Genomic DNA, 12,898 nt, shown 5'->3' on the forward strand with positions numbered 1-12,898 from the left:
TGCACTACCTCTTTACCTATTCTGTGCTGCATTTACCCTACTGCACCACATGCTCCATTTCCCCCAGGTTAAGCATTGTTTTATTTTGGGAGAAGACCATGGCAAAGAAGGTGTCGAGTAGTTCTGCCTTTTCTCCGGGCCCTGTGTGCATTTTGCCAGCTTCTCCACACAGTGGCCCTACCATTTCTTTGTTCTTTCTTTTACGATGGATGTAACCAAAATACCCTTTTATTCCTTTTAACCTCTAGCAAGCCTGGGTTCATTCTACACTTTAGTTTTTCTCCTAACACATGCTATTTGTTTGAATTCCTCTTTGGTGATTCCCCCCCCCCTTTTTTCATTTCTTTTTCTTCTTGTTAGCTGTCCTAAAGTCAGCTCTAACTCATGGTGATCCTATGAATGAGACATCTCCAAGCCCCCATGTCCTGAAGCACACTTCTCAAGTCCTGTAAGCTCAAAGGCATGGTTTCCTTGCTTAAATCTATCCATCTAGTGTATGATCTTCCTCTCTTTCTAGCACCCTCCATATTTCCTAGTATTTATTGTCTTTTCTAGTTAGTCCTGTCTTCAAATGATGTGGCCAAAGTATGACAGCCTTATTTTAGTCATCTTGGGCCCAGTACAGAACGCGGAAAAGGGGCGGTCCGCAGCCACCCCTTTCCGCGCCAGTACTTACACTTTACTTACACTCTTACATCAATACATGGTGATGGGGAATACAATGGCTTGGATAATCCTAACCTTGGTATTCATTTTTATGTCTTTGTATTTTAGGATCTTGTCTATTTATTTCATAGCTGCCCTCCCCAGCTTGGTTCATGCACTTTTCAGCTGCAGTCTCCATTCTGATCAATCACTGATCCATGGCAAGAGATCAACTTATCTTGCTTTTGCCTTTCTGATTTTCTTTCTTCACATGCTGGCTATTTGTTTGAATTCCTCTTTGGTGATTTCCCTCTTCTCCATTTCTTGTACATATCCCTGTTAAATCTTAGTTTTTGAAAATTCTTTAGACATCCATCCCTGGCTTCTTTAGTCACCTACCATGCTTCCTCCTCATTGGAATTGTTATTTCACTTTTAATAAACATGAATTCTCTTCTCTTTTAGTATTCCTTACCATAGGATCACCACTGGTGTTGCCCTATGTTCACTGAAATTGGCTTTCTTGAAGTCTGGAATGGTTATACTTCCCTTTTAATTCACAATGGAAAACTTTACTGGATTAGAAAAATCCCTCAAGGAAGTGCTAGAGTACAGTGCAGTGGCACTGAATGGCATCATCTGCCATTAATTGCCTGGCTTTGTTTTATTATGATAAGTCTTGACTGCTGGCACTACCAGCCAATAGGATTACTTGGGGCACATGAGGGTAAAGCATACCAATCTAAATTTAGTCAAGGAAACCCATACAAGCTATTTTGCTCGATGTTCCACAACTCCTGATATTACATCCATTTAAACAAACATGAAATGTGGATTAGATTATTTCACATATAAGTTGCAACAATTCGCATGATAAAGCATGCAGTAGAAATACACAGGCACAGTGCGAACTTGGAAACTCTCTTTCACAAAATATAAAAATGCAAAGACATGAAATGCTGTTTGAATTCATTCACAAGTCAAATAGAGAACATTTTAAATAGTTTCATTAAACCCTGACACTTGATACATCTAGAGCCAACACAATCAGTATTACTAGAATATACTTTTAAAATTGAAAATTTAGAAGTGCAAACAAAGACATAGTTATGGCTGTTTTATTCATCAACATGTGTTATAGTTTAGCATGCTTAAAATATTCTTAGACATTCTCTGTTCACATCGAAATCACTACTAGTTCAAACAGGTAGAACTGTCACACTGAAGAATGACAACAGAATTTATAAAGAAAGAAAGAAAAACAGGGAGCAGTGGTGAAGGGTAAATCTTGAGCTATACATTCAGTCTGCAATAAAGCAAGCCCCTCTATGTGTGTGCATGAGCTTCCATATACACAGAGCATTTTGCTTACTTTAATGTTAATATTTAGTGTTGTACCTCATTGATATTCTCAAGGCATTCAGCAATAATAAAACAAAAATTAAACATTAGAATCATAATAATAATATTAAGATTTTATTTTTAGTTTATTTTATTTTTAACAAAATAGCTTATACAAAACAGGTACACTGAAGATGTAATAAGCAGTTAAAAATAAAATAAAATAAAAATAAAATCTTAATATTGTTATTATGTTTCAGGCAACTATTACATCCTCTTTAGATGCAGGTCAGCTTACCTGTCTGAATAAAAATATATTTGCCTGACAGTGGAAAGGCACCAGAAAGTACAACAAGTTGCAGATAGTGACAGGGACTGTCGCTTGCTCATGTCCCATCAGATGTGCCTCAATGTTGAGGGGAGTAAGAACACCCTCTTCTGAAGATACTAAAATCCATACAAACTTCTACTAAAATCTATACATCTATGGGAGACTGCAGTCTTCCAAATAGCCTAATCACAAATCAGACAGGGCTTTGTATGTCACAATTCTTTGAATTATATCTAGAAACAGACTGGTAGCGACGTGTCACCATTACATGTGGACACATCAGTCTTATCACATCAGTCTTATACTTGGAAATGCACTTCTGGTCACAGTCTGGGTATCAGAATTAACGGTTGAATCTAGGCATTCACTTAAACTGCAGCTCCAACACTACAAAGGTAGTGTAACTCTGCCCAGGTCAGAATGAGTCCTACTCCATTACCAGACCAAAAAGAAAAGAAGAAGAAGAAGAAGAAGAAGAAGAAGAAGAAGAAATATTTTTGTGGGTTTTTCGGGCTATGTGGCCATGTTCTAGAAGAGTTTATTCCTGACGTTTTGCCAGCATCTGTGGCTGGCATCTTCAGAGAATTTCAGATGGAATGTTCACTGTTTGTAATCTCTGCATGGTGGGGACTGATTAATATGGTCCACTCCAAAATCAGATTAATCTATACTGTTTTCTGACCCTTCTGAGTGAATTTCCAGCCACTTCTTGTAAAAAAAAAAAAAAAAAGATGATCCATTCTATTGATACCATTGCCCTGAATGTCCTCAACCATGCTATATAAATAGGTTGATCCACTTGTACTCTAATTTGGGTACTCTATCCAAATTAAGAGAAAATATAACTTTTCATATATTATTTTCTGTCCTCATTTTAGAGATCCCCATTATCATATTGACAAAACACTAGTAGGTACTGATTTTACAACCAACCTCAATTAAAACCAATGAACTACAGTTTCCAGTCCCTGGTTCTTTTCCTTTTTTTAGTTCTGTCAGAAGCATGACAAAATATAAAACACTAGGATATATATATTACATTTGGATTCCACATGCTTGTAATGAAACTTTTTTATGTTAGTTGGGAAGACACACAAGATGACATTTTGTCATTAAGCCTTCAATAATTCCTTTCAAACTGCTAGGCCTGATTGTGTGCCTGAGCAACAGTACATCAGACAGAAGATAACTATGCTAGCACTCTGAAAGTAGTTAGAAGGAGTGTGAAAGATGCCACATTTGTCCTTGTAGAGCTGGCAGTTTCACAAGGAAAGATGGAATTTGCATTGCAAATGATGCCCATTCTCAAATTAACAGCATAAGAGCCAATTTTACAGCACACTCAAAAATGTAAAGGAACTCAATATTACCCACTCACAATTAGAGAAAAACAGACAAAGGAGCAAAAGGTATGGTTCAGAAATCACTTCCATCCTTTCCTCTAGCTGTTATACTTACGCCAACCTTCAAAATACTTCCTCTTACCTTTTAAACACTTCCAGTCACATTCCACACATTTTCTCTGACCTTCTAGATACTAACAAATGCCCAGTACATACCGCCTGGGGTTGAACCTAGGGTTTGGGAGAGCGGAGCTTCCACACGCTCCATGCTCTCCTGGTGACATTTTGGGCGTGTGCGCATTCAGACAGTGCATGTGCCAATGACGTGCCTTATGCACTGTCCAAATGGGGCAGCGCACAAGAGACGTCACCGCACTGCTCCAGGGCTCTAATGGCATCTTCGCAGCGGCGCGGAAAGGAGCTGCTTTTCGCAGCTTTTTTTTGGAGCAGATCGTTGTCGCGCCTGTGCAGTTGCTGCAGCAACGATCTGGGGCAGAAAGGGGCAGCATCTTGCCATCCCTTCCTGCCCATCTGTACCAGACCTTACTGTCCCCTTCCATCTTCTTAAATTCATAAAAAATTGTATTTTCTTAAAGATTTTTTTCTTAGTTTAAAATAATGCTAATTTACTCTTTTCTTTTTCGGTATTCTATATATGACTTCCTCACCCTTAGGCTCAAGTAATTTAACTATTCTTCTGGTTGTTCCCATTGTTAAAAATATAAACTGCTTTTTCCTTAATATTTGCCTTCTTTTTACAACCATTTTTGGATAGAATGACCTTCTGGGATCATATCGCAAAATTGTCTTATCTTTTCTCTGGAGAGAACATACATATAGTGCGATGTGTAGCTAAATTCGTAGTAAATGCTCCTTGCTTGAGAGAACAATTTATTATACAAAATGGGGTTTTGTGTCATGGTGATGAGTTAATTTAAACATTTTTACTGTTATCTTCCATTCTGTTTTAGCCAGTTTTACCTTAGACTATTTTATTTTGTATCCCATTTTATTAATTTTGCTTTTATTTAGTCTGTATCTGTTTTAACCCCCTATATGAGTTTTAGGTGTGATCTAGTTTTATCTTTTAAAAATTTTAATCTTGCATTTTATATTTTGTATTTTGCAATTGTATTTAGTATTACATAGATATGGTCAGCTGACTAATCATTAAACTTGTTGTCGTTACCTTCTAGTTAATTATTTCTTTTCTCCCCCCCCCCCCCCCAACACCCTCTTATAGCTACAGGTTTTATTTAAACCAGTTTTTACACTTTAATAGCTTTGTATTGTAATCCACTAAAATATTTCCCATATCTATCCATCCATCTATCTGGAAAACAGAAAAAAACTAGATGATAATAATAATAATAATAATAATAATAATGGAATAAGAGCTAAGTAAAGAGAAAGAGAAGGAGAGGGGAAAATTATAACATGTAATTTTCATATCAAATAAAGGACTGCAACATTTCCCCCACATTTTTTTCCATAGTGGGTCTAGCACTTTCCATTCATTATTGGTTTGTTTGGAGCTTTATCATTTATTATCTGTGTTAAAATGTCCATCTCTTCCAGGAATAATTTTTTCTCTTTCTCTTTTTATAATTTATAAGAAAGCCATTTTTCTTGTTCATTCAAAATTTCTTTGTTTTACCAATTCCAGTTTTTCTTCTATTTCAGACAACACCTCAATCTCTAGTTGTTTCTGGAGTACCTTTATCTTCATTTTGAGATTTCTTTTACTTGTATTTTCTTTTAACTTTTGTTCTTTGTTTTTAATTTCATTTAACATGCTTTGTATTTTCCCTTTTTTCTCTTTGTTCCTTTTTATTTCTTGTATAAAGAACCTTCTCATTACTGCCTTTTTTATTTAGTATTTTTGAAATTTTACAAAACAAAACAGATTTAACATTCTTTCCATACATATATCTACTTTGCATCTTATTCATTTTTTTTTTTTACAAAAAAATCCTAAATATCCTCTCAGTGCACCCCACCCCCGGAGCGATTCCCTTCTTCATGCTCCATCCAAAATTTTAACTCCTCCTGTGGAGGTAATTTCCCATCTTCTTTTCTTAATACATTTTCAATACATTTTTTCCATATTTCATCAAAATCATTTCTTTTCCATAATCCTTTTTTTACTTTCAACTTGCATGTTAATTTGTCATTAATTGCTAACTTCCAAACTTCTTTATACCAATCCTCCAATTTCACATTTATTTTTGTTTTCCAATTTCTTGCTATGATTAATCTCGCAGCAGTAAACAAATTTGTTACAAGGTTTTTTTCTTCTTTCCATTCTACTTCATTGTATATTGATAACAATACTATGTTTGGTTTTCTATCTATCTTTATATTCATAATATTTTCTATCTCTAATATTACTATTTCCCAAAATTTTTGTACATATTTACATTGCCACCACATATGTATATATGATCCTACTTCCTGACAGCCTCTCCAACAATATTTTGAATTATCTTTGTTTATATTATGTAATCTCACTGGTGTCAAATACCATTTTCCAGATCAATTTATAATAATTTTCCTTAATTCGCACCAATAAATTTTTCAAATGTCTTTGTTCCCAAATCTTATTCCATTCATTATCACAAATTTTGCATTCTAGTTCATCTTCCCATATTTCTTTTAAAATAATTTGATTTAATTTTTCCTCTTATTTTCCATTAATATTTTATAAATTTTACAAGTTGTACCTTTCATATTTTCATTTTCCTCCATTTCTTTTCCTTTCTGGATTATTTGTTCAAATTGTGTATATTTTCCTTTTTCTATATTTTTTCTTCCAATTTTAAAACCATTGTTCTATTTGCATAATATGTAACCAGGACATATTTATCCCCCTAAGTTTTTCTTTTATATTTTCTTTTCCTATTTTTAATTCCATCCAATTTTCTATTTTATCTATTTTCCTTTCCTTTAATTCTTTATCTAATAAATCTTTTAATTTTTTGGAGAAAGATTTTTCCATTATTATTGGTGTAATCATTGAGTTTTCATTCATTAATTCTTTTTAATATTTATTCCATATTTCTAATATATTTTTCATAAATGGGTTTTCAATTTCTTTAATTTCTTTCCTACTAAATTCTTTTTTTAAAAAATTCTCTATTTTCATATCTATCTCTTCCCTCCCCCCCATTTCTAACCAATCTAAATCTGGTATATCCAGCATATCTTCTATTACATATCTTAAGTGGCTGGCTTCATAATATCCTTTTATATTATGCTGCCTTTCTGGCCTTCCATACAATCTCTATTGGGGTTCAAAATAATGTTTCAATTTCTGTTTTGCTTTTTCTAGTATTTCTTCATCATTCAATAGATTGTCCTTCAATCTCTAATTATATTCTTTTTTTCCTACAAGACAATTTCCACTTGAAACATGCATCTGAGGAAGTAGGCTGAAGTCTACAAAAGCTCATGCTACCAACACTTCTTTCAGTTAATCTCAAACATGCTACAAGATGCCTCTCCAAACTGATTTTCCATACTAACACAGCTATACCATTTAATATATTCCAATATGTTATGTATTTAAAGTATAGTGGATGGACAGGTAAATTAGCTCTTATGCATGGTTATTATCTTTATCAATGGGTTATTAATTTTTAAGATTAAAAAAGAATACTAAAATTACTAATGAAATGTGAAATACAGAAGGTACCAGCCATTCTGATCATGCAGAAAGGAAATGCCGAACACTCTATACCTTTAACACTGGCAACATAGCAAAAGTTCACGAGGTTGCAATAGCAAGACTAAATAGCCATATAAAATAAATATATTAATTCAGTGTGGCACATATCAAGATTACCCAATACATCCATAATTTTGGTATACTTATTGAGGTATTATCCATAGCTGTAAGAACAAATAAGATTAGGAAGGGTATTGTGACATAGATAGCAACAAAACTGCCGAATATGCAAACACTGTGCTAATGGCAATGGTGGACCCACAAACATAGATCTACTTCACATAACTGATCTGACAGATCATAAAGTAAATTGTTAAGCCAAAGTTTATGTCCTTTCATTTTGACAAAATTTTAATGGGTCCTGGGAGACTTAAGCATCTAAGCACCAAAGCAACCATGACAGAAAAAAATTTATGAAAACTATGGAAAAATCTTGTTCTGTTATTAATTTTGCTGAACATAACATAGCAGCACTACAACTTCTTACTATTTCTGAATCACCTTTGAATATTTTATATTTCCTCCCCCTGGGGGATCCAATGCAATACTGGCCCAAAAGGCACTTTATCCAGTCTAAAAAGAGCAGTTGTTTGCAGTGAAGTTTCTCTGACACCTGGCAAACTGAATGAACCTGCACACCACTTACTTGTCACCCCCGTCACATGGCCACATGGGTATATCCAGGCACCCTCTTTCTGCCCTTACAGGCTGTGGCTGAGTCCTTCAGAGAGGATGTGACAGTGGAGACAGGTAAGAGGCACATAATGGCGGCAGATCCACATTGCAGTGGTGGGGAGGGGTAAGAAGACTTGCCCATTGCTGTGCCAGGTTGACCCAAGTGGAAATCATTGAAAGGATACCATGGGTTGCCTGAGGTATCCTGTCCATCTGTTTAGGCCCTTAGATATCTGAACTAGAGATAATTGCCTCTTTTGCCCAGGTAGCTCTAATCAATGTGAAAGAGTGCATGATCTGTGTTGAACAGAGATAAAAATTCAGCCAATCACAGCAGACAGTCTAAAACAGCCAAGGAGCACATGACAAGCAGTAAACGGAGTTTTTGGAGGAGATGGGTGATGTAGGATTCCTACTCAAATTCCTTTGTCTACGAAGAAATCTTAATGCCATTTAAAAAATCTTTTTACTGTTTTACAGTTGCATTTATTCTATCTTATGCTATTTTCTGACCAGTTATATTTTCTAAATGCTATTGTTCCACCTGCTAATATTTTTATATGAAGATAAAATTATTTCACATATTGCTTATTAAAAAATGTTCAGTTAAAATCTTCTATGATCTTTTATACTAGTGATTCTTTAGTATCTGATTCATGGAGATCCAAAAGTGCAAGCTTTTGGGCCAAAGCAGATGGCCCGGATGGAGTGGCCTTTGTCCGCTCCAGCGTCAATTGCAGTGGGACTGCATTGACCAGATGGTCTGCTCCCAAAGCTCTTGCAAAACTCCTGTAAAGTCCAGCTCCTGCCACCTTGGTGCAGCTTTGGAGTGGTTTTTGGCTGCTTTGGAGGCATGTGACATCTGAATACCACACCCCCGAAGTGGGCAGAAGTGGCATCTTTTGGCCCATCTATTTCAGGTCCGAGAATCAGTATTCAATAAATAAATAGTGAGTGGAACTTCACAACCAGTTAAACCATGGCTGGGTAACGTGTAGCCCAAGTACATGGGTCTTCCTCTTCTGTGAAAGCATGGTTTAGGTACTGAAACTTTTACATTTCTCATAAAACACAGATTGGAAAATACTGATTTATATCCATATATTTTTGGTGAATGTCTTTGTAGCCTGGTACTGTAGACACAAGTAATTTTACTATACTTCCCACTTGAACTTTAGATCAAGGAAGAGCACAACAGATTCATTTCCTACTATGTTAAAACAAAATTTAAAAAAGATTTTTCTTGCAAGAGAATGCAATTCCAATCTTGGGGAAAATAAGAAGGTATTATGTAGCTCATAATAATAATAATAAATAAAATCTTTATTTATATTTCCCGCCTCTCCCCATGGATCGAGGCGGGAGTACATCAGATAAAATCACTATTACAATAAACACAAATTTATCTAGGTTTTAAAGTATCTTCCTTCAATAAGAAATTTTGTACAAATGAAAAACTTCCTCTCTTTTTAAAGAAATTCATAACTCCTTTACCAGCATCGCTTCCCTTTGTCAAATATAATACACTGAGAAAAGCTTGTACTTGTTCTAAATATACTTTGATACTTGAATTTGTTCAGCTTTATTTAAAATATTGAAAAAAATGAGTTACTCACTGTGCTGATCACAATCTACTCTGGCAAATACAACTTGATTCTTATTTGGAAAGTCTTCCTTAATAACATTGGAAGCTTCCTCAAAAATAGGGTGCAGCATTTGACTGAATCGACACCTGTTGAAAGGGAACACAACAAATAAGCAGCATTTACCGAAAATGATTTAGTTGAAAGCTGAAAGGAACTGTATCTTATTCAGGTGCTGCACTAGTTACAGCACTAATTCTTCTAATACATCAGAAAACAGACTTCTCTGTGGAAGAATGTAAAGAATGAACTCGACTGAGCATATTTGAATGCAAGGTAAAAAACACTATTCATTTCTCTCTGCCATGAAGAACAGGAGAGTGAGCCCCATTGAGTCTACAGATGTTAAGGAGGTCTTGAAGAGTGATGTATCTTGAAAACAGTGATAGCCATCAATAAAGTATAGGGGGAGGTTTAATTCTAGAATGTGAGAAAATGCATCTGTACAATTCATTATATTTATTTGCAAAATATATTTTGTTCTACAATATAAAATATTTAAAAACAGCAAGTGACCCTTACTTCTGCTACTACATTTGTTTGAAAAAGCATAGACACTTACCAATCAGCATAAAAATTCACTAAAGCAACATCTGCATTGTCTGAAGGGTGGGGGGGGGAGGGGAAGAAAAGAAAAACATTTTGTCATGATAAAACAAAGTCAAGGCCTACACAGGCACCAAAAACCAGTGCAGGAAAAAGAAGAAGATGGAACAAGTATCTTGACAATACAGCTTTAACAAAGGAAAGAGGGAAAGTTTGGATCTGTCAGAATTCATATAGAGGTTTATACAAACTGGTTTACATAGGTGGGATCCCGCCGGCCTAGTTTGCTCTGTGGGGAAGCCGCAGCTTCCAGACTGCGGGGCTTCCCCGCGGAGCAAAAAGAACCCTTAAAAGATGGGTTCTTTATGTGGCGCGCTTGTGACACTGCAATGCGCCAATGACACACTTGCGGTGTCACAAGCGCGCAGGGACATGTGGACGCTAGGCACCCGTCACATCAAAATGGCAGTGCCAATGTAGATAGGGCGCTGCCATTTGACGTCCTGGCAACGTACTAGGGTTAGGGAGCATCTAAAAACTATGCTCCCAGGCAACCCAAGAATGTCATCAGAATGTACTAAAAGGCTCATGTAAACAGGGCCTAAGTTAGCTTTCCTTTCTATTTATCTTCTTTCTAAAAAGGCTTTCCAAGTTAATACAATAAAGATGCCACTCAGTCAGTTTTGTCTACAGTGCATTGATCTGTGCAGATAAGGCACTCAGAAGGGTCTTTCACTGGCCAGTGTAAATTCCATTCACCGAAAGGCAAATGCACTTGAAATGCATAAGTCTGATCAATGTTCTGTGAAAGTCTTTAAATAACAGCATGTCTAATGCAATGGGGTCCACTTGGCCCAAATGTTCTTCTATTGTTATTGAGCTAATCCACTTATCTGTAGCCACTACTACTCTCTCATTCTCCTTTTCAGTATCTTTCACTGTGATTTCTTCAGCTATTACAAAGGCTAAGAGACTCGGCTACTCATATTTTTTAAAAACATTATTTCTTTTCATCTTGTAAAGCCACCTTGTATCCCAACTTTGGGAAAGAACTGGGTATAAATAAAGTAATAAAATGCAATACAGCAGAGCCAGGACTCCTTAGTTCAAATCTCATATCAGCCAAGAACATGTTTAAGTGGCTTGCTTAAAATAGAGAAGTATTGGTTCTTCACTTAATGTTATACCTCAGCTCCCATCAATCTCAGTAAGCATAGTCAATGGTCAGAGGTGAAAGCAACTGTAAACCAGGGCCCCATTCCCACTGGCTTATAAAGCGGATCGAGACTCAGATTATGGGTGCATCATTCCCATTTGAGCGCGCATTCGATTCTCATTACGCCGATTTCTTTCCCATTGGAATTCAGATCTGATCCCCATGTAATCAATTTTTCCTGGGAAAACGCGAATCAGTGGTGGATAATCCGGGTTAATTTGACTGTACTTTTTTGGAGGTTTTTCCTACACCTCCCGAGTCTGATTCAGGGCAAATGACTGGGAATGACAAGGGTGTCTGATTTGGGAACTTGGAGATGGGAGGAGCAGTGCTGGGTAAGGCGATTGCATGTGTAGACAAAAAAATTTTTTTAAAAAATTAAGCCTTCAATCGCCTAGGCGCTCTGTTAGGTGTCCAAACATAGCAAATTGCTACACTGACCTCCAAACGTAGTAAACACATTACGGCCCCCTGCAATCTCCTCCCTGCTCCACATTCATAGATCAACGTGTGAGGAGAGCCATTGAACACCATTTTTAACTATTATTAACTATTATTTTTTCCTTTTTTACATCCCTGCTTGATCGTCCCCTTGACTGCCCAGGGAGCAATGGGGGAGGCAAAGGGACTTGGGGGGATGGAGGCTCCTTTCCCCTTTCCCAGAGGGACTCTGGGAAGACACAGGAGAGCTTGGGAGACAAAGGAACTTGGGGGAACAGAGGCTCCTTTCCCCTTTCCCAGAGGGACTCTGGGAAGACACAGGAGAGCCTGGGAGGCAAAGGGACTTGGGGGGGATGGAGGCTCCTTTCCCCTTTCCCAGAGGGACTCTGGGAAGACACAGGAGAGCCTAGGTGACAAAGGGACTTGGGGGAATAGAGGCTCCCTTCCCCTTTCCCAGAGGGACTCTGGGAAGACACAGGAAAGCCTGGGAGGCAAAGGGACTTGGGGGAATAGAGGCTCCCTTCTCCCTTTCCCGAGGAGAAAAGTGCCTAAGCTGCTTTAAAAAAAGAGGTTCCGGAAGGGCAATGGGAACGGGGAGCAAAAAAGCCCGCTTCAAATTAAAACCGAGAAAATTTCAATGGGAACGAGAACTTGAGTAAAAAAAAACCGAGTTCATTTGCACCTTTTCATAATGGGAATGAGGGACCAGATTTGAATATGACTCGGAGAAAAAATTCGAGTCAGAATCGCAGCAATATAAGCCGCTTTTTTTGCCCAGTGGGAATGGGGCCCAAGATCTAAAGGGCTAGACTTCCTGCCAGCCTTACAACAGTTTAAAGCAACTACCCCTTCTTACTGGGCCCCTGTCATTTGATTTAATACCAACTCAATTCTTTACAGTTATTAGTACAGAGATTATGCACATGAAGCACTTTGACTGCTCTAGTCGCAAACTTACTTGTAACACAGATATTTTCTTTTGTGAGCAGTA

At 37.0% G+C, this 12,898-nt stretch overlaps 1 protein-coding gene across 1 annotated transcript in view; it reads right to left on the reverse strand.

Annotated features, from left to right (window-relative positions):
• Window positions 1–12,898, reverse strand: part of ERP44 (endoplasmic reticulum protein 44) — a 58,510-nt gene that overhangs the window by 25,256 nt on the left and 20,356 nt on the right. The window contains exons 3-4 of the mRNA XM_089532452.1: window positions 10,267–10,306; window positions 9,678–9,793 (exon numbers count right to left, since the gene is read on the reverse strand). Of these exons, the coding sequence (XP_089388578.1) occupies window positions 9,678–9,793; window positions 10,267–10,306 (156 nt within the window). The remainder of the gene's footprint in view (window positions 1–9,677; window positions 9,794–10,266; window positions 10,307–12,898) is intronic.

The sequence above is a fragment of the Sceloporus occidentalis genome, unplaced genomic scaffold, assembly GCF_023333645.1.
Source record: "Sceloporus occidentalis isolate IW3139 unplaced genomic scaffold, rSceOcc1.0.p SCAF_7, whole genome shotgun sequence".
Lineage (NCBI taxonomy): Eukaryota > Metazoa > Chordata > Lepidosauria > Squamata > Phrynosomatidae > Sceloporus > Sceloporus occidentalis.